The sequence below is a fragment of the Equus asinus genome, chromosome 17 (genome assembly GCF_041296235.1).
Source record: "Equus asinus isolate D_3611 breed Donkey chromosome 17, EquAss-T2T_v2, whole genome shotgun sequence".
In the NCBI taxonomy this organism is placed as follows: domain Eukaryota; kingdom Metazoa; phylum Chordata; class Mammalia; order Perissodactyla; family Equidae; genus Equus; species Equus asinus.
In genome coordinates, this window is record NC_091806.1 from 1699162 (window position 1) to 1721850 (window position 22689).

The 22689-nt window shown below is 42.9% G+C and overlaps 2 protein-coding genes across 4 annotated transcripts in view; one reads left to right on the forward strand and one right to left on the reverse strand.

Annotated features, from left to right (window-relative positions):
* The window catches only part of APIP (APAF1 interacting protein), a 32936-nt gene extending 25308 nt beyond the window's left edge, over positions 1-7628 (reverse strand). Inside the window, exon 1 of one of the 2 annotated variants that reach the window (XM_044750559.2) lies at positions 7338-7628. In XM_044750559.2, the coding sequence (XP_044606494.1) occupies positions 7338-7394 (57 nt within the window). In that variant the 5' untranslated portion in view covers positions 7395-7628. The remainder of the gene's footprint in view (positions 1-7337) is intronic. The other variant, XM_044750560.2, reaches the window with a different exon arrangement.
* The window catches only part of PDHX (pyruvate dehydrogenase complex component X), a 72128-nt gene continuing 57022 nt past the window's right edge, over positions 7584-22689 (forward strand). Inside the window, exon 1 of one of the 2 annotated variants that reach the window (XM_014851053.3) lies at positions 7584-7874. In XM_014851053.3, coding sequence (XP_014706539.2) covers positions 7715-7874 — 160 coding nt within the window. In that variant the 5' untranslated portion in view covers positions 7584-7714. Of the gene's footprint in view, positions 7875-18910; positions 18955-22689 lie in introns of those variants that run through there. The other variant, XM_044750557.2, reaches the window with a different exon arrangement.

Consider the following 22689-nt stretch of genomic DNA (forward strand, 5'->3'; position numbering starts at 1 on the left):
GTCTATGTATGTATGTCCCTCTCTCCATTCGATACTTTTCTACCTCTGGATGATATTGCCAAAATTAAACATTTATGTAAATTAAGTATTCCTATAGCTCTCAGAAATATAGAAACTAACCCAAATGTTTTTCCAGTTCAAGTGATCTGAGATAATCTTCGATAAAAGATAGTTTAACTTTGTTGGTTTAGTAAAAACAGATATGTCTTCGGAGTTATCGATACTGATTCTAACACAAACACAACTTTTTCTACCTGGGTTCACTGGCCAGGTAGGCTCCTGCTGTTTCTGTTGTGGAATTTGTCTGCAGGGGGAATGACTTGAGATGATGGTTAACTATGTACTGTCTAATCCAAACGTAATTGTTAAAAAGAAGTGTTAAATAAATGTAAATAAGATAAAACTTTATACTAAATTAAACTAAATAATACATATTCATTGGACATCTAAGTCATTTCCTATGGATATGGCAAGTATACTGAGACACTGATTACTAAATGTAAGTTCTTTTTTTTTTTTTTGGTGAGGAAGATTGGCCTTGAGTGAACATCTGTGCCAATCCTCCTCTATTTTGTATGTGGGATGCCATCACAGCATGGCTTGATGAGCAGTGTGTAGGTCTGTGCTGGAGATCAGAGATCTGAACCTGCAAACCACAGGCCACCAAGGCAGAGTGTGAGAACTTAATCACTACGCCACCAGGCCAGCCCCTTGCTTTTCTAATTTTTTTTCAGAAAGAAACACGATATCAGAGTTATCAACAGGCATGTTTTGTACCACATTGAAAAGTTTGCTATAAAGAGAAATATGCTTCTAGAAATTATAAACTGTGTTATGGGTTTGCTAATCTGCTACTAGACGCTACTATATGACAGACAGTTCACAACTGCCTGCTTTCTAGTTTTCACTGGAAAGTAAAGATTATAAATAGTCTAAAAAAAAAAAACTTGGAAGAAGAGCTGAGAACACAAATGGATCAAAGAGAAAATGTCAGAACACTTAAAGTAACAACAGTAAATTAGCTGTGTGCAAACTGGGTGCACTGCCGCCGAGAGGACGCGGGCAGAGCGGCATGTGCCTCTTTGGAGCAGTAGCCGTGGACTCTCAGGAGAGCGTCCTTCTACTGTGGCAAGATTTACTGTAACTTCTTCTTTTACAAACTATAGCCACATACCAGTGATAAATTATGAGTAACATTTATTTAAACAGAAAATGTACATGGCATCTATATTTATCAAAACAGATAAATGAATAAGATATATCTTCAATTTTATCTATAATATACAAATTTACTATAAACGTACTTATTATATAAATAGAAGAAAGCGATTTCATAAAATGCAATAGAGTAGACATGTGTGGCATATACTAAAAACAGGAAATAGATGTCAGTGTATTACATTTTTATTTCACTTATACTTATGGTTTTATATATGTAGGTATGTGCTGGAGCATAACATCTACTTTATTTCTTGCTGTGGAATGATCCAACATGTTTGAAAGCCACTGCTCTTATACCACAGTAAACTGAGCAACAGAAGGGTCTACGTGGCCAGATGGAGAAGCCAGCACCCTTCCTGGCCTGCACACGCACAGTGGTAACTCCTCAAGGTCAGGCTTAATCACTCTCTGACAGGCTCATACTTTGCTGCCTTGTCTTTTCAGATTTACAGCCAGGCAACAACCTTTACTTAAAGGAACTTTCCCCATTTCTTATAACTACTTACAAGGCTGAGGATGCTGGTGGTAGTTTCCCAGGTATTTACAGCTCTGTCATCAGTTTAGAAGTGGTTCCATCTTTCCAATCTTTATTCTGCCTGCTCAACCTAGGGCACCCACTTTAGCAAGAATGTGCGGATCTTGTTGCCTCTGCCTGTTCTGTCATTCTCAGTCTAGCAGAGCAACGTCACGATGAACCTATGGACACAAGCGAATCTCATACTGGAATTTCCAAAGAGCGTATGGTTCATGTGAACTGTATCACACAGTTTATATTTATTTAATGTAATGCATAGGCAATTATGCTATCCTCTAAGAGTAAATCTGTAATAGTTCCATAACAACTGCCTTATATCATTTCTTTCTTTTTTTTTGCTGAGGAAGATTTGTCCTGAGCTAACATCTGAGGCAATCTTCCTCTATTTTGTATGTGGGTCGCTGCTGCAGCGTGGCTGCTGATGAGTGGTGTGAGGTCCCTGCCCAGGAACCGATCAAACCCAAGCCACCAAAGTGAAGTGCACAGAACTTAACCACAAGGCCACTGGGCCGGCCCCCATCATTTCTTTTTTTTCAGCTAAACTTTGTTAAGTTTTTGAAATGAAGAAAATGATTATATATGAAAAGTACACAAGGAAAGTAGGATATGATTTTTCCGTAAGAGAAGGTATGAAGAATGAAGATGTGTTTTTGTTAAATGAAAACAAGAAAGTAATTTTGTCCTAAAATGATTGTTTCAAAATAAGAAAGAAAAAGATAAGATATAAATAGATAAATATAGAAAGTAAATAGACATAGGAAATAGATATAGAAAGTTGTAGGTTTGTGAAAAAGGAACCTTTAAAAAGAAATTTTGATGTGTAGTCAAGTTGGCTAAAATTAAAATTAATTTATTTAAAAATGAATTTTAATATTAAAAGTACACTGGTCCAAAGTTACAATTCGGTTTTTCTCTATATTAAAGGACAAAGTCTTCTGATTACTGGTCTGCTCTTACTAAGAAATTGTAAAGACAGATTTTGTATCTTGAATGTATCCCGCCTAGGAAACAAAGATTCCGTGTTTTGTCTTTACCAAGTCTTTGATTATTTAGAAACGCTGGGTTTTGCTCAGAACTATGTAACTTTGTGTTTGCCTTAAAAATCTCTGTCACTTTGGTTAAATCGATAATTAAGTACTGTTTCATAAAAATCTGTGATCCTTTTTGATTGAATGTTTTAAAACTTTTTTGATATTTTTTGAAAAACTTTCCAAAAATAAAATTCTAAATAAAGTCTTCGTTTTGAGACCTGAAAGATATTAAACTCATTAGGCCTATCTGATGTTAAGTTACATGGGAAGCATTTTCAAATAAGAAATAACATTAAGCCCTCTTTATGCTAAATCTTTATAAGTATATGTTATAATAGTTCCAGAAATTATGTAAAAATCTTGGAAGTCTAACATGTCCTGGTGTAAAATGTTGTCTGTCATCAAAATTAAGGCTCACGCTGAATATCAAAGCTCCTTAGCTGACTTTCCTGCAAAGGCAGCAACAACAGAATCTAAAGGTTATGACACACGTGGATGAAGTCCACTGCTTCTCTTGCAAAAAAAAAAAGAAAAAAAAAGTTGACCTCTCATTACCAGAGTTTTGTCATCCTGATGTCCTCGTAACATGGCAACAGTCTGCTCCAGAATCAGAGAAATTAAGGTGGGAAAACAATGGCTGTAAATTAAACAAACAGTTGGGGCTCTCGGAAACCCAAAATGGCTGCTTGGTTCTTCCCACTCCCTGGCAAACCCCATTTTTTTCATTTTTACATTCCAGAAAAAGAATTCTGTCCCCAGGGGCCTCAGAACTCCTCCCTCTGGGTCGTTTGAGTACCTGCAGCTGAGTTTCATTCAACTGCCACTTAGCATGGGTTATCATTCTGTTCTTGCTATGGTATGCATGTTTTCCAGATGGCGTCAAGCCCTCCCTTGCCACAGAGCTGATGCCCTCACAGCAGCAAAGAAACTGTTAGGGAATGTATTTCCCACTTGGGGTATACCTTCCAATCTCCAGGGATTAAGGCATCCACTTCACTGGGTATATCATACAAACCTTAACAAAAACTTGTCAAACTTGTTGGAATTATCACTGTTCCTACTATCCTCAATCATCAGGCAAAGTCGAGAAAACGAATGGAAAAACTGGACTCAAGCAGAAGAAATATTAAATTACACGAGACTACATGAGCTGAGAAAGATGCTCTAATGTTTTGTTTTTCCAGATTTAAAGAAACCTTTTCTCTTAAGCTATCTACAATTTGGTGTGAACAAGGATGACACATTTACTTTTTCTCCCTACCTGATCCCTCCAGAATTCAGAAACACTCAGTGAGTGTTCTTGTTTTCACTTGTATAAATAATCAGGTCAAATTTTTAATATAAACAGATCAGTTTTACTGTGATTATCTTTGGTAAAAAAATGAGGGTAACTGTAGAGAAAAATCACGTTTGCACCTTTGTAAATATTAGATAACTAGTCCTGTTATAGCCTTTGAGGTTTTGTTATATACTGTAGACTAGACTCCTCTGGCCTGAGGTATTGCCTTTGGTCCTGCTGACTGTTCGCAGTGCCCTCTTTGGAAAACAGAGACTAACTCCTCATGAGACAGTCACCAGCAGATCAGTGTCTACTGGTAAACAACCTTCTGCTGACCCCCTGTTGTCTTATGCTAGTATGACCAGCTACTCTGAGTCTCTAATGACTTATACTGAAATCCATCATCAGCAGGTTAAAGACGCTTTCCCAGATTCCAATTTAGAGGATCCTGTTAGTCAGTCTAGAGCCTGGTACTAGGTATTCTGGAAGCATCCTCAGAGGCAGCCCTGGAGCCCCATTTGGAAAGGACCTTACCAAGCGCTCCTGACCACTGCCACCACTATAGAACTAGAAGGCACTGCATACTATGTGCTCCCTTTTGGGTTCACCTTTGTGTGTGATTACTACAAGGAACCATGGACTTACGAATGTCTAGACACCTGGTATATGACACAAAACACCTTTTAGGATATCAGAATATTCCATTTCAACTTCTTGTTAAAGAATAAACCCAATCACAATCTCACAGATCTAGGCGAAACTTGGCAACCCGTTTTTACACCCCATCTACTCTCCACTGATTACCATTGCCAAAGGCTCTGTCCCTTGGATTGATGTTTTCCATGATCACCTGTTGACAAAAATTTTATCCCCAACCACAGCTATCTTGGCAAATTCTAGACTCGAGCACTGGCTCAACAACGATCCCTGGATTCCCCCAGGGGGATTGCATCAGACAACCAAAGGGCTCTTGACATCCTAACTGCTCAAAAAGGGGGCACTTGTGCATTCCTGGGAGAAGAATGTTGCTCCTACATAAATCGCTCTGGCCACGTAAAACAAGAGCTGAAGGTCATAAAAGATAATATCAAACTCCTCAGCCATACAGATCACACTGCTGCCTCCCAGAACACTCTGACCTGTTTGGTCAGTTACCCTCTGGCCTCAGAGCTCCTTTGAGATCAGGGTTCTAAGCCTTACTAAGGATTATTGTTCTGCTTTGTTCAATCTTTGCCACCTTTAAACTGCTAATGATTCGCACTTCTTGATGCTGCATGCCTGTCCCTACCTCCAGAATAACGATTGCTCAGCGACTTGAAATGATCCACCAACCTTGAGAGGATCCTCCGAATAAAGGACTTGATACTTTTTCCAGCTAGAGACTATGCCTAAGACTCATTTTCTGACTGCCTCATTGCTCAGATGCGGCCAGAGCCTCTGACAGCATTACTCCTACTGTGCACCTTGCTCTAAACCCCTAAGACAGATACGACTTCCTAGGAATGAGCCTTCCTGGCAACGAAGGAAATATCAATATATCAAACAGTTGATCTGTGGTGCTTTCTGCAGAAAGATCTTGAGCAAAAGGGGAAAATGGGGATGGGGATAACAAAATGGAGTAACCATGTCAAGGCTGCTAAAATGGGGCTGCGAGGCCATGAAGGACATGGGGCTCAGAGACACACATCTCTACCCACATGGAATGTAACTTTTGACCTGTGCTTCACTGCTGTCATCTTAACCTTCTTTCGAGAAACATGCTTACTCTCATAGGTAACTTTTTGCCCTATAGATGGCCTTCGAAACCAATCAGTATAGCTAAGAAGCAGCAGTTGTTGCCAGCACCGATCACAAATTTTGCAAACCCCCCGTGTAATTGATCTCTTTCTGCCTTTATAAACCCTCGCCTCCTCTTATCTTCTTCAGAGCACACTTTGGGTTTCTGCCTGAACCTGTCTCCCAAATTGCAATTCTAACTGCTCAAATATCTGCTGCTCTTTGAATTGCCGCGAATTTTCCTCAGAAGACACTGACAAGTATTTCCCGATAAAATCTCCCATGTGTTATCACTTTTTAATTGGGACCTTCAGCCCTAAGAAAAAAACCACAGGAGAAATAAGAGGGGTAATTTTAGGGGGCTCTCCCACCTCTTAAGCTGGGCTTCTCACACTGCATTGTAACTGCTCATCCCTCTAGTTTTCCTCCAGACCCCAGGCCACTTGTCTTGATCACTACTGTACCCTTGAGCAAGGAGGTGTTCCATAAAACTGCTGGTGTGGATAATGCCTGAAAAGGGCATGCAGCCCGAGGGTGGATTTTCCTTTAACATCTGCTTAAGGAAGAATCATTTCTACGACGACCCCACAGTCAATCTAAACTGTGGCGGGCAGAGAGCAACGCCCGGAGAAAAGGTGCTGGCTACTCAGGCCGACACCTGAGTTTCCGAGTGTCCACTGCTGCCCAACGCCGGGCTGGCGGCCAGGGCAAAGGGGACAAGCTCGCGCGCACAGTCCCAGCTCCCGGTCCACGGCAGCGCTTCACCTCCCCGGGGGCCGGTCCTCCCCATCGGCTGTCGTGAAGCACACCCTCAAGACGCCAGCGCTCCGCTCACTCGTTATTTCACCCTCTTCAACCATCGCTGCCCAGCTCCCGCCCTCGACAGCCTGGACCGCCTGGCCGCGCGGCGCACCCGGGGCGCAGGGGGCGCGTCCGGCCGCCCCGAAGGCCCCCCAGTGCCCCGCAGCCCCACGCGGCCCCTGCCGTCCCCTGCCGCCCCTGGTGCCCTTCAGTCCTCTGCGACTCACCGACCCCGGAGACGAGCCCCGTGCCCAGCAACCCCCAACTCCCCACCGACCCCCTTAGCTGCCCCCGCCGCCCCACAGCGCCCGGTGCCTCGCAGCCCTCCGCCACCCCCTGGACCCCGCTCCTCGTGCCCCGCCGCTCCCCGTGCCCTGCAGCCCCCCGCCAGCCCCGCGCCCCGCCGCTCCCCGTGCCCTGCAGCCCCCCGCCAGCCCCGCGCCCTCCCGCTCCCCGTGCCCTGCAGCCCCCCGCCAGCCCCGCGCGCCGCCGCTCCCCGCCGCTCCCCGCCGCTCCCTGTGCCCTGCAGCCCCCCGCCAGCCCCGCGCCCTCCCGCTCCCCGTGACCCCCAGCGGCCTCCGCCGCTCCCCGCTGCCTCCCCCGTGACCCTCACCGCCCTCCGCCGCTCCCCGTGCCCCGCTGCCCCCGCCGCGCCCGCCTCCTCGGAAGCCAGGCCCCCGCCGCCCGCCCCTACCTGCGCGCCGCCTCGCCGCGAGCAGCAGTCTCCCTCCGGAGCGTGACAGCCCGACATGGCCGGACCGGGGGACTCGCGGCCTCTACTCTCACGCGCGCTGCTCCCGGCCTCCAGCGAGGCTGACCGGCGACACCACACAGGCCCGCAGGCAGCGCGGAGGGCAGCCCGGGGGCGGGGCGGACCCGGCGGAAGGCAGGCCGGAGGGCCTCGCGGACCGCAGATCCCGCGGCGGGGCCGCCCGGCCGGGAGGCGGGGCCACGAGGGCTCGTGGGTCCGAGGCGCCCAGGGGGCGTGGCCTCCGGGGGAGGCGGGGCTCGGGGGCCTGAGGACTGCGCGATCAGGCGGCGCCGCGGGCAGCCCGCGAGAAGGCCGGGAAGATGGCGGCCCCCTGGAGGCTGGGCTGGGAGCCGCGGCTGCTTCGCTGCGTGCTGGGCTTCGGCGGCCGCCGAGGCCTGGCGGTGCTTAAGGGGGCTGCCGGGTGGTCCGCCGGCCGCGGAGCTAGTCGGAGATGGCTTCACAGCACGCGGCGGCTGCAGGGTGAGTGGCTGGGCTCGCGCAGCTCCTCGGGCTGGCTGAGGGTGGGCCAGGGTCAGGGGCTTCTTGATTGAGGGCCTGCATTTGGGACGTGGAGGTACCCGGGGCTCCCTGATCCCCTGGCCTGTTTTCGGGGAGGGCTCTGCGAACTTGGCCTGGTGCATGCCGCGAAGGGCTTTCTGGGGAGCCGGGGGAACTTGACTCCGTTCCTCGTCTCCTGCTGGGATGGCTGCTCTGTGACCTTGCCTTAGAATTTGGGTTATTTGCGAGGCACGCAGAGAGGTCCTAAACGCTCTTCTCGTAGGCCGCTTCCCGGTCACGGCTTAGGTGGCTTCAGGGTTGTCAAGCTTTTGGGGCGGGGAAAAGCTGCCTAAGGTTGCTGAGATTCAAAAGCCACTCTTAGCCGTCCTTATTCATCCCCTTGGTCCGTCTCTATTAGGAGATCTTTTCTTCGAGGCCACTCGGGTTGCTCCCCGCTACGACTAGTCAAGGACTTAGTTTTTAAACGTCCGTGGCATCTCAGACATAGGTCTGGGAGAATGTTTTAAGCAAAACATGCGTTTGAAATAGTGAAAATTTAGGAGGAGAGTCATACCAAGAAATTTATCGTAGAAAGTTGGCATTTAGTAATGATATTGACCCAATTAATACAAGGCTTCCAGTATTTAATAGCACTTGATACAGGATGCCGGCATTATTTTCCCTTACATAGGGGTGGGGTGGGGGAATAGGACTAACAATTTTTGTGTGTTACATATTACCTGCTAATCATCATTCTGGCACTCCACAGAATGAATTTTAATCTAAAAAATTAGGTGTAGTCGGCATTGCCTACATATTCTAAGCTACCTGAGGCTCAGGAAAAAAAACGTTACTGTCACACGGGAAGATGAGTGAACTGAGATTTCTAAAGATTCGGAGATGGGAACAATTTATTTCAGTATCTTCAGCTTAATGTTTCATAAAATACTTTTTGGAGCAGTGGTTCTTTAACTGTGTATAGAATTCCGTCCTTGCTCCCCCCAGTTTGTTAAATATTGAACTTTCCTTCACCTCTCAGAGATTCTGTCTGGGCTGGAGCTCAGGCATCTGCATTTTACAAACTACCTTAGGTGAGTGTTGATATATGTTGGTGTTTGATGGGCTACACTTTGAGACTCACTGTCTTAGAAAATCATTGAATAGTAAACGCTCAGTGTTGAAAGTAATCTAGGAAAAGTGTTCTTAACCTTGCTTGTAGAACAGATCCTTTTGAGAATCTTTGAATGCTCTACACCTTCTCAGGGATTTTCCTTAGACCCAGTTTAAGGACTCTTGCCTTTAGAAACTCAATTAGGCAATCTTTCTGTGATGCATCATGACCTTTTACCTACCCCCCCGCACACTGTGAGCAACTTTCCCGGCTCTGCTTGGACATCATTTGTGAGGGAGAGGACACGACATCCTGAGGAAGCTGTCTGAGTTTCCTAGGCCTCCCTCTTTCAGTTAGAAGGACCCTGTGATTAGACGGGCCAGCCTGGATAATCCAGGATGCTCACCCTATCTCACGGTCCGCTGTTAGCAACCTTAATTCCTGCTTCAACCTGAACTCCTTGCCATGTGAAGTGACATATTCACAGCTTCTGGGCCTTAGGACTGGATGTCTTAGGAAGGGAAGGGCATTCTGCCCACCACAGAAGCTGCCTGTGTTGTTGGGTAGCTCTAAGTTTCTTGGAAATTTTGGATTTTTTTCTAATACTGAGTCAAAATTTGTGTCACTTTTCATCTATAGTTTTTTGTTTTGCCGTGCTGAATACGCGTGGCAATCCTTGAAGTATTAGTTTTACAAAGCATGAATTTATACCATGTTTGTTCATTTTTCTCTGAGATTGGTAGAAATTGTATTTTCGTAAAACTAAGCAATTATTTGGTAATCTATAGACTATGTGGATTAAGTACAGTTATTGAGCTATTTTGTCTTTCACACGTCTATCCAAGATTTAGAAATCTGTCAGTTGGGAGTACTCTTGGAGTTTTGGTTTCCTTAAAAGGCATTTGTTGGCAGCATTTTAATGAACTATGACATATGCCAGTGCTTAGCACTTAGTAGAACTCCTCACTCCCTTCTCACAACAACCTAGTAAAGTTGGCATTGTCTGCATTTTATTGGACGAAAACACTAAGTAAGGCTCAGAGAAATTAAGAGGATCTCCCAAAGCCACACAGCATAATATAATTAATGAACTGAAGAGGAAAAAATATATGTATATATAATTTTTTATCTATGTTTGACGTAACACATCCCTAGCGTGTTTCATTCTTTGAACTTTATTGAGAAGGTGGAGACGGTCGTGGACCATTCTGCTGATGCTGAGTGAAAGAATGAGCGTGAGGAGTCAGGCACGTGGTAGCCTGCTTGGGGAGTGGTTGACTCACTGAACGGAGCGTGTTCTCTGTCTTCTGGCTCGTGGCCCGTTTAGTCACCTCTAGCTTCTGGAGCTGCAATCCTAAATTCTGCGTAGGCCTTATCCTTCAGGTATTTGTAGTTCGCTTGGGGAGAGAAACGTTAAGGGCAGATCTTTCTAAGATTACGATACTTTGTGCAGTGAGCTCTGTGGGGTAAGTTAGGGATGATAGGGGGCTACCTAAGAAGGCTTCCTAGAGGTGGCAGCCCTTCAGCCTGAGAGAAGAGCAGACATAAAGACCCAGGGGCCAGATGTGGCGTTTACATGAGTGGCGTGGCGTTTGTAAACAGTTTTTCAACCTAAGGAGTTAACTTTAAAGAGTTCCCATTGCTCTTCTTTCAGAGTAAATGGCATGGTTTGGAACTTAATTAATTAATTATTAATAAGTTGTTAATTAATAATACTGGTTTTAAGTTGTCTCTGAGGAATAACTTGTTGAATTTAAAATAACATGTAAGTAGAGAATAAATGAGGTTCATCCTTTGTAGTGCTCTGCCTATCGTATGACCACAGGCTTTGCATATACAGATGTGAAATAAACATATCTAGGGAAGCTAAAATCTAGGCACATAGAAAAGGACACAGAGGTCTACAGTAGGATTGCACATTGGCAGCTGGTGAACTGATTTACATTATTTTAGAAGAAAATTAAATTTACAGACAACATTTAAACACTGGGAACTTTACATAAAAATCTAGATTTTTGTCTTCTCTTGAAAATTTAAAGTTAGGGTCTTATATGCTAACATTTGGGTGAGACTGAGTGTTCTCTTTAGGTGGGAAATTCCTTCTAGTTTACCGCGTCTCCTCTACTCTCTGTTACCTCTCAGCCAGCAAGGCTGAATGTCCCTTAGTGTTTGTCATCACCTCTAGTTGGTCTCGTCTTGTACCCTTAACTCTACAGAAAGCAGGAAACAAGAAGTAGACCAGGAAAAATGGGAGAGAGCAGATACTGTGGGTGTTTATGTAAAGGAAGAAAATTCGTACAGATTTAATATGAAAATAAAGCGTGTCTGGATCTAAAGAAAAACTTTAAGGTGGTCCTAGCCCACCTCTCTTACCTCCTGTTCCCCGTAGGCATCTGAGTTTTTGACAGTAGTTCTGTAGCAAGGAGGCAGTTTCTTTGATAGGAGCTGATGGTATGGTATTTCTGCCCAAACTTGCATGCTCTTTTAGGCCTGGTCCTTACTAAATCCTTCTATGCTGATACTGATGAGACCGATCCCATTCTTTGAATTCTCCTTTACCTGTGGAAGCAGAAACACATAAACCAGCTGAAGTAAAGTAGGATTTGTAAGAAGAGTTCACGCCACATAGAGGAAGTGCTGCAGGGCCGTCTGCACCGTGACCATCCCATCCATTTCTCTAGGGCCCCCACTGTCGTCTTCTCTCGCTCTCATTTGTTTTTTCCTCAGACTTGCCAGTCTGCTTACTCACGACTTTTTTTCTCTGTAATGTCAGCTTACCTTGCCTTCCTGCTGATTCAGGCCCTTCTGCTCATGCTCTTTCAGTTTAGTTCAAGTGTGCACCATCCTTTCTGTGATCTAATTCCAGATTCCCTGGATAGAGAAGCTGATGACCCAGTGTAGGTCAGTTGTGGTATAGGGCACACAGCCTTTGATTCCTTCAAAGCCTGCAGTTTGGACGTTGTCTTTAAGAAGGAAGTATCAGTTGGGAATCAATGATTGGCATGTCTCTTACTATGACAGTCTGGGTAAAGTAGGACAGTAGTGATGTGCTTCTCCGTCTTAATTGTTTCTAGGGGTAAGTAATGACTAAGCGAAATGTATGGTCACCTAAGCAAAACAGATCTAGGCTACTCAGTAGTTGAGGTGTGTGGCCGTGGAAGGAGAAAGGAAGGGGATAAATAAGATCTTAGTAGAAGCTACAGCGTGAGAAACTAGTAAGATGTGGGTTATCAGAAAGTACTAAGTACACATTTGCATTGCTTTAAGACATTTTGTTCTGTATGTGGAAGTGGGATAGTCCAAGTAGCTTCAGCATTCAGTGTTTGCCAGGCTTCATTTTGGATTCTTTACTTGCATTACGTCTGATCATCATGAGAACCTGCAAGGGTTAGTTGTGTTTTACAGGTGAGGAAAAAGAGACGCAGTGAGGTTTAGCTGTTGGGCCAAGGTTCGTGAGTTAGGTGGATGCCTACTTAGGAACTATGCTCATCGTAGCATCCAGAGGAAGAAAAGGAGTCCTTTCTTGTTAGATGTCTTAGAATGAATTGACTTTGACGAATCAAGGGGCTGGGTACTGGAGACTGAATATTTGTGTGTCCCCTTCCACCCCCAAATTTACATGTGGAAACCTAATGCCCACTGTGGTGGTATTAGGAAGTGGGGGCCTTTGGTAGATGCTTACATGAGGGGAGGCCTCATGGATGGTATTAGTGCCCTTAGAAAAGAGACCGCACACAGCTGCCTAGCACCTTCCACCATGTGAGGATGTGGCCAGAAGGTGCCATGTATGAAGCAGAAAGTGGGTCCTCATCAGCCACCACAGCAAACCTGCCAGCATCGTGGTCCTGGACTTCCCGGCCTACAGAACTGTGAGAAATGAATGTTGTTTATAAGCCACCAGTCTCAGGTATTTGTTACAGCAGTATGAACGGACTAAGACACGGGGCAGTGGGGTCATTAACTCAGAGCATGTATTCACAAGAAAGGTACACAAATGAACAAAATTGGGGGTCTCCCAGCAAGAAAGAAGTTGGAGGAGTGGGTTTGGGAATAATAAGTCGTGTTTATTGAGAGCTTGCTGTGTGCCATGCACCCTTCTCAGCACTTTACGTGATTAAGTCACTGAGCACCCACAGCAGTGATGCTGTTCTCTGTGATAGAGCTCTGGTTTCAGCCCGTGTCTGGTTGTGTCCTTAACCACGGCCTACCTCCCTGTCAAGTGAGAGCTTGGCTGTAGACGTCAGCAGAACACTGTCAGCTTGCGGAAGTTTTGTTCACCATGTGTATGTTCTTTTGTACACCTCTGCTTTATTTTTAATGAAGTGAGACATTTCAGTAATATCTACATTGTGAAATAGTATTTCAGTGAGTCATGATACCACATCATTTTAGAATAATTTAAGACACTGAAAATCTAGACTGTGTACAAAGGGTGGCAGGACCCTGTAAGAGAGTTAGAGATATGTTAATGTCCTCCTATCTGTGAGTTTGAGATGATGTGCTGTTAAATTCCTTATTGTTGTCTTGAGCTTTAGATGCCTTTTATAACAAAATGTGTAAATCCCCAAACTATTATGCGTGTCTTCATTCTTTTGCTAGACTCTTAAGTGGAGTGGTGATTTCTTTTTGCCCTTGTTCCAAGATTGCAAAGAAAACTGGGATTCATGTAGAATTTTAATTTTAAGGTTTAGCACCAAGAAGACCAGTATTGTGAGCTGAGACCTCTTCTAAAGTGTTTGGTTTATTTCACCCGGAGGAAATAGTTCTACAGCCGGAGTGCCTAGCCATTCCAGCCAGCCTCCTTAGCACGTGCTGTTGGATACTAAGTGTCTGAAAGAATCGGCAGATTCCATCAACGGATGACCTGTCGGCCATCAGGGACTTTATTACGTGAAACTGCTTTAGGGAAGAATTAAGGTTGGCAAAGTTATAATTCCGGAGAGCTTCCTTGGGAATCTACTAGGACTGGTTTTTAGCAGGGCACAAATCTGTTTGAAAACTGATGAAAGCTATACCGCTTCTTCAGAAAAATGCACGCGTGCTCAATTTTGTATGTGATTCCAGGGAGCTCGTAGGTCTCCCTGTAGTTTATCTACAAATCCTGCCTGCTCTCCAGCCTATTTCCGTAAACGTTTTGATCATTTCCTACATAAAATAGTTGTTCTACTTTGCAAGGATATTTACCATATCTGAGGATAAGAAGGATGTGTTTTAATGTAGGGGTCCTGACTAGATGCAAATGACTAGTGGACCTGTTTACATAAGTGACTACAGCAAAGCCAGTAGTTTGGAAATCCTGATTCAGATCTGGGTTTGGGTTAATTTAGTTGTGCATTTAGGGTCATCAGACCACTCACCTTTCCCTAAACATCTGTACTTTCCTTTCTTTTACTATTATTATTCCTTCAAATGGAATGACCTTCCTTATGGTTTGAAGCCTTTCTTATTACTTAAGTGCCACCCTCTTAAGTCTTTCTATAGGATCCCAGTAGGGAACAGATGACACTCTAAAAATGAGTAATTTGAGGTGAGGTTAAAAGTGGCCATTTTTGTGAATTCAGGGTATAGAGGTGGTGCTGTATTAAGGGACTGTTTAGAACAAGGTGCTGTCACTACCCCGAGGCCTGAAGAGGTGTGGGAAGGAAGCAGTTACTAGAACTGGAAAAGAGGGAGCCTGTGGGAGGACCTCTGATGAAGCTGTGCCCCTTGGTAAAAGATTCAGCCAGCTCCAGGTGTCTTCACTGAGAAGACGCTGAGGAAATAAATACCCTGACCTCTCTCTCTCCCTTCAGTCTCCTGCTTGTGCGGCCCATTGGCTGAACCCAGCTGGAGGCCAGAGCACAAGGAGGTCTGTAGAAGTGTGGGGTCAGGTTGACAGAAGATCTGGAGGGGCAATGGGAGATACTGCCCACGTCCAGCTCACTCGCACCATCAGTCAATACACTTTATACTGTTGGGTACTGGATTGTGTGTCTGTATGGCAGTTCTCATGCTAAGAAGGGAAGAGAGCAAGTATAATTTCTACACGTGGAAGGATCAAGTGTAGCATCCCTGGATTGTGTCCCTAGGCTGGTGCCTTGCACAAGAGTAAGCACAGATCTTTATAACTGACCTGATTTTCAGTGGAATTTTTCTGTCTACCTTTGAATAGATGGATAGGAATCAAGTCTATGTAGTTTATAAGGCTCTTTGGGCACTTTTTATAGGAAGAAAGATTTTCATTTTGGATCTATGGCATCTAATTTTGAGTTTTGTCTTTTCACTTGACTCTTAACTGGAGGCATCCTTGACTCCAGACTTTCGTATGCCGCGTCCAATCTATCAAGAATTGTTGTTGGCTCTACCTTTTAAATGTAATCTGACCACTCCTCACTGCTTCTTCCGCTACCAACTACGCTGGTGCAAGCTACCACCACCTTTAATCTAGATAATTGCAGGAGTGTCCCAGTGCACGTCCCTCCCACCACCCTTGGCCCAGTACAGACTGTTCTCCATGCAACTTTCAGAGTGCTTCTTTTAAATTATAACTCGGACCATGCTGCTCCTCTGCTGAAAACCCTCCATGAGCTTGTCTTTAAACTCAGAATAAAATCTGAAGTCTGCTGTGGTTACAAGGCCCAGTGTGATAGGAATCCTCTGCCTCTCTGACCTCGACTCTCACCATGCCTCTGCTCCCTCCCTCCCTCGCTGCGGCGGCGGCGGCGTACTGGCTCCCTTGGTGTGTTGTGACTTAGCAAGCACACTTTACTCATTCTTCGCTGTTGCTCTTTCCCCTGTTTAGAAGGCCCTGCCGTAGGGTTTGCGTGGCTTCCTCCAGTCAGCTCTGCTCACTGTATCAGAGGAGGCCTCCTCTGATCAGCTGATAAAACAGCTCCTCTCCTGCAGCCTGATCCCCTACCTCCCCCTCTTTTCTTAGCCCATATCACCACCAGACATGGTGTATTATTTATTTTCTGTCTCCCCTCTTTAGAATGTAAACTCCATGAAAGTAGGAGTTTTTGTCTTTCTTTACTTTTGATATCTCCAGCTCCTAGAAGAACATTGAATAAATATTTGTTGAATACATGAACAAATGAATGACCAAACTGATCTTCTTGTCTTTCTCCTTCTCCACTCTATGCTTGTGCCATGGAATTATCTTCCAGAAATGCCCACTCCCAGCTTAAAACCCTCCCATTTCTCTGCCACTGTTGGGATGAAGGCCAGATGTTCAAAGGATCTGGTCCCCAGGTGCCTTTTCAGTCTCTCAGGTCTAATGATCTGAGTAAATGAGAACAGGTGACACATTCATGGATATCTTCACTTTGTATTTAAAATCCCATTATTTTAGCTTTATAGTTGTGACCATCTCAAAGCATGTGCAGTTTTGTTTTGTTTTTTGTCAATTACAGACTTGTGAATGTGGCCATATATGTGGAACTGAAAACAAGTTCAATTTTTTATCGTGGTTATTTCTCTTACTTGCTCAAAAATTTCTTCATGGCTTTCCATTGCTGTTTAAATAACATCAAACCCATTAACTCGGTATTAAAGTGTATTACCTTGTAGTAGCTATAGTACCAGCATACTGTTTTAACTTATGTGGCACACTTTCCATTTTCATTATCTTCTACCCGTCAGTCAGACTAAACTATAATTCCTACCTCTTTATTTGCATATGATGTTCCCCTTACCTTGTTTTATTTGCCTAGCACAGATTTTTTTTTAATTCAAAGGATTTTTATTGTAAAATATACATAAAATTTATCGTTTTAACTAATTTTGAGTGTACAGTTCTGTGGCATTAAGAACATTCACATTTTTCTATAACTGTCACCATCCATCTCCAGAACCTTTGCATCTTCCCCAACTGAAACGCCATACTCATTGAACGATAACTCTCCAATCCCCCTCCCCAGTCCCTGGGAACCACTGTTCTACTTTCTCTCTCTGTGAATTTGCCTATTGTAGGTACCTCATAAAAGCGGAATTATAAAATATTCGTCTTTTTGTGCCTGGCTTATTTTATTTAGCATAATGTCTTCAAGTTTCATTTGTGTTGTTGAAGGTTCTGGATTTCGTTCCTTTTTAAGGCCAAATCATATTTTATTATATGTATATACCACATTTTGTTTACCCTTTCATCTCAGTGGACGTTTGAGTTGTTTTCACCTTTTGGCTGTTGTGAATAATGCTGCTATGAACACGGGTGTACAAATAGCAGTTCGAGTTCCTGCTTTCACTTCTTTTGGGTGTATATCCAGAAGTGGGATTGCTTGATCAAATGGTAATTCTGTGTTTAATTTTTTGAGGAACTGTCGTGTTGTTTTCCACAGTGGCTGCACCGTTTTACTTTCCCGCCAGCAGTGCCCAAGGGTTCCAGTTTCTCCACTCGTGCTGACACTCGTCTTCTGGTTTTTGATAGCAGCTATTCTAATCATTATGAAGTGGGACTAGCACAGATTTTCTTCTTTCTTTCTTTCTGATCAGCTGGAATCTCAGCTGTCATAGCTCTTTGGTGTTCCCATCCCACTTCTATCTACTCCCCTCTGGTACTTGTGTATTTAGCTTGACTTCCCATTTAAACTATACCCTTTTGAGGTCAAGATGGTGGTCTCGTATCCATCTAGGGCAAGGATGACAGGCGCTCAGTAGGTGTTGGTTGAATGCCTGGTGTGCCGTTCAGCCTTGGTGGTGAACATTGTGACAGTACCACCAAAGGTGAAATGTTGGCCAGTGATTTTAGTGAGAGTTTGGCTCTCGGATGTGCACTACCGCTGACGTAGAGATGAAGAGTTAGTGGACTTGAGCTGTGAGAACAAGGCTGAATTAGGTAAAGGAGAGAGTAAAAAGGAACCTTTCAGGTTTGGGAAGGTGAAGGGAACCTGTGAACCCGTCTCATCACTTGAGGGATCATAAAGTGGGATGTTGTGATACATCGAGCCGACTGTCCGGATGCCCCACAGTCCGCCCTCTTAAGCATTTCTGTGCTGCCAGTCGGTAATAAATAGCTAACAGTTTTGAGACTGACTTACTCTTTACCAGGCCCCATTGTAATGACTTTGCATGTGTTAGCTAATTTAATCCTTACGAAACTCTGTATTTTACAGAAGCAGCAGCTGAGACACAGAAGGACTAGGCAGCTTGGCAGCGATGGATCTGTGATTCGAACCCGGGCAGTTTGGCTCCGTTGTCGGTTCTCTAAATCACCATCGTATGCTGCTGCTTGTTAAGTTTAAAAAAAAAATTAATCGTTTTAGTAAATAATAAAATGTTTATTTTAACACAGTAATGCATGCATCTAGTTTAAATAGTCAAACAGCACTAAAGGCCTATGCCAGTGCAGGGGGTCTCTGAGCCTTCCTCCCCCATCCCCAGTGCTCTTGCTCCTTAGAAGCAGCAGGCTTTGCTCGTAGCTTTCTTCTGGCCTTCGCTCACTGCCTATTTCTGTTTACACACTATCTGGATGACTTCTGATCAGTGTCATCCCCTGTGTTTTCCCTCCCCGACTCGCCCAGTGTAGTTATTTTGCAATTCCTGGTTAAATCTGTATTCAGCTTTTACAGTAAACAAATATTATGCACATATTTTCCCTTATTATGATTGTCATATATTGTCCCTTATTATTATTGTTACCTTTCTTTTTGCTTTTCCTGAAGTTTCTACCTTTTAAGTTTTTTCTTTTTTTCTCCGTATTGCTAAATCATCCCGTGCCACCTGATAGCTTCTCAGCACAATATTCTGTATTGTCAGTCACATCAGATAATCTCTCAGGAAACTTATTTTTGCCGTGTCTGTGTATCCCCAGGGGTGTAGGTTGAACCTCCATTCCAAGGGTTCCCTCTTTTACCTCTCCAAAGAAAACGGTCTCCGGTCTTCCAGTCTGCTGTTGAATCAGGTGGGGTGTTACCTGCACCGGACTGAGGAAGGGGATCCAGCTGTCTAACTGCATCTCCAGTAGTGTTCACCCAGGTCCGCCCCCCCCCCCCCGTTTCCAAAGGGCCTCAGTACCCCAGTTCCTGGGCCTCTGGGGGATTCTGTGTGTCAACCAGGCCGATCATCTCAGCTTTCCCCACTTCTGGCTTAGGATTCAGCTCTAGAGTCTCTTTAGTCAGTTATGACTCATCTCTTTTCTGCTTCCAAAACTGTGTACTGTTCTTCCTTCTTTTCTCCCTGTCTTTGTGGGTTTATGTCTAAAAGTGATCAAAACAAAAGCACATTTTTTGCTTAGTGTTAGAGAAGTTTTGGGGAGGGAGTGAAATTTGATAAATTTATTGGGAAAATTATTAAATTATTACAAGTTAGATTATAAGAAACAAAAGAAATAAAATCACTTATAATAATATTACCAACAAGAAATGACACTATTGTCATTTTGGAGTATACCCTTTCAGTCTTTGTGTATAAGCTGAGCAGGTAGAAATTGGATTATGTCATACAGTGTTTGTGGGACATGTTTTGTAGGTTTATTACCATGCCGAGACCTGTAAATGCTATTTTCACACAAACTATTATGCATACCTTTTCTGTTGTCATCCATTGACCTTTTCAATCTATTCTTACACCAATACCACGCCAGAATTATTTAAACAAAGATTCACATGACAAGCACTCGTTTAAAAAAAAAAATTCCTTTAGCTGCCTTTATTTAAAACTGCAGTGTTAATATTATTCTGTGCCCTGGTGTTATTTTTGGATTACCTGTATTTCATTTGGCTTTATTTCATCCAGCCTGCAGATGGCAGAATTGTTTTATTTGAATGGAAATTTTAAAGGTCAATTTTATTTAACAAGTTCTTGCATTGGAAAGAGAGGTAATTAAATGAGGAGTGTCTCTCCCTATTAGAGAGAAAGCAAATTAATGTTAGGAATCAGGAGCCAAACTAAGAAAGTACTGTGTAATTTACTTCTTCCTTTGGTCTATCTTCATTTCATGATTTTTGTGTGTTTAGATTATAGCTGTATTAATGGCACTCAAGAAGCACCATATGTAAATTGCTGAATTTCTTTGATTACTTCAGTCAGAGTAATGGAGCTTAGATATATTATTTACAAAACAGTTTGTTCTGCATTCGTATTTTAAGAGTTTGCTTATGTTAATTTCTTTAATCTGGAGAGACCGTTTAGAATTGATGTGTAGATCAATAATTTAAAGCTTTGATATAATTGATTTTGCTGAAGTATGAATGTTTTACTCCTATGGTAAAAGACATACTTTAGGAAACAAGAAGTTAGATTAGAGTACCATATTTGAAATTGAAGAGAGAATTATGCTATAGAAAGATTGGAAGAAGAAATTTGAAGAAATACAGAAATTGCTTAGAGAAACTGCTGTAAAACTCAGTGATTGATTGTGTGCTCGATATGGAAAGCAAAGCAGCAATATACTAAGCAAAAAATATTTATTGTGTCGTTCTATTGAGTCAAAAAAAGATTGACAGTTGTAGTGATGTGTGGGATTCTACTTTGTCAGTATGTTTAAGTATAAACTGGAATTGTACATTACTGTAGTTATCTTAAAAATTTTTAAATATGCTTTTTAGCTCCTATAGAAAGGTAGATTTTATAGCCCTTTTTAAAATTATAAATTTACAATTTTATAAATTGCAAGAGATAATTTGTTAGCTTGATAAAGAGGAATAGAATACTAAAATGACTACAAAAGAGTAAAATTCCAACTACATTTGGGGTGCTTTTTTTGAGTACTAACTGAAATAACCTGTGCAATCAGTGGAGAAGAAAACCACATTTCCTTTCTTCTTACCTGTAGTCGTGCCCAGTTATTAGTAGGAGATATAATTGGTGCACATTTCAAGGCCTCCTCAATTCGACAGGAGAAAGGTAGAAGGTACTGCTTGCTAGAATGAAAAGGGAAGCTGTAGTGAATTTCTAGTGAAATTAAACAATCCTAGGTATAGGTTAAAATTCCAAGGAGTCTAGAAAAGCCATTAGTATCTGAATAGAACTGGCAGCAGCCATAAAGGGTAGATACTAATTGTGTGTAGCCTTGTCACTCAAAACTAATATTATGATTGTATAATTACTTTCCCACTGGAAAAGTACATTTGGAAAAGATGTGTATAATGTTCCAGTTGAAAGAGGGTATACTGGGATGAAATACGTCCCATTACTAATAAAGTAATGCTTACATTTTGAAATGATTTTCTAGCATGAGAGTCTGCAGATAGATTGGTTAGATTAATCAGAAAATACATTACACATTTTATTCTCTGTGGTAAGGCAGTATAATCAATCAAGAGAGAGTACTGAATAATGGAGATAGCCAAAATGTCTTTCTTTGGTTTTTGTCACCTTCGTTTCAGAGTAAGGACAGTGATCTATTACAGAATTTTTATGTTTTATTGCCATTATTCAGAGGCAATTTCAATTCATCCGTGAAGGGTAGCTGTATGAGGAATGATTATGTTCTTTTTATTTTTAAAGTATGAAAATTTTTGAGGTTTTTGATGTGGTAATTTGGAAAATAATACTTAATAAAGGCAAAAGTTTTATAATATAGTCCTTAATGTCAGGAATAATGGAAATGTGAAGGTCTTATAGGTGAGAGATGATAATAGGAGATAGACTCGTAAAGTAAATGTGGGTTGCACCATGGCGCCCAGAAGCAGGGTGTAAAAATACTGGAGAGAGCCTTCGTCTCGAGAGAATCGATTTAGTGTTTGTCATAAACTGGAGTCTGGACATAGAACCACTGCAGTCCATTTCTTTTGCTTCTTTGTAGTGGAACTGTATTTGATGCATAAATTTAATGTGTATGTGATTATGAAATATCTCATCTCATAATGCCAGGTTGAAACTTTTTGAGAGAAGCATTGTATTGGGCCTTTTTTTAAGCTATGATTTTCAAGAAGAGGCTGGCCTCTTGTCAGGGTGCTATTAGAAGGTAGTTTTTGTTTGTTTGTTTGCTTTGCTTTTTTTTAAACCCCATTTGTCACAATGACCTTAAAAAGATTAAATGCTGAGACTTGGGCTGGCTGTATATTCTTTAGGCGAATGTTTTCTTCATCAAGCCATGCGAAAAATGAGAAAGATAATAGACACAGCGGAATGCAGGGGTTAGACAGCTCCTTTTGTTATTTCCGAATGTGTCTGGCATGTGGAGCTCTGGCACTTTGGAGGAATGCTTGCCATCAAGTGTAGGCTTGCTAGGTTTGCAGCTGGAGATGCATCACGATGTTCCAGTGTAAGTTTGCCTGTGCGTGCATTCCTAAACCCTCTTCCCTAGTTCTGATTCACTCCGGAAGTTCGTGCTCCAGTGTTTTATAGACTGCAATGCCCTGAGGTTGTGCGTAGCAGTTTGCATTATTTTCTACCTATTCAGTGTCTTAAGGTGCCTGTTTTAGTCCACAAGAACTTAGTTTACTAAAGAAAATATGTGAAGATATTTTAAGCTATATTGCTGTGGTAATTTGCGTTTCAACTAGAGGTAGTTTGGAAATTAAATGAAACTGTTGCGGTGAAAATTGAGAGACATGGTATACAGGAGTCGATGGCTGTGTTCTCCATTCTCCAGTCTCTTCTGAGATAGCTGTGTGTTTTAATAATAAAACAGGAGTTGGGAAACTCCTTGTGGCTATTTTTCCTCCCTTAATTCCAAAATATAATGCACTTAACGGTTACCTGTTGTCTTCTACGTTTGAAATATTCATTGTCAGTAGTAAAAGAGGTTTCTTAATACAGGAATTC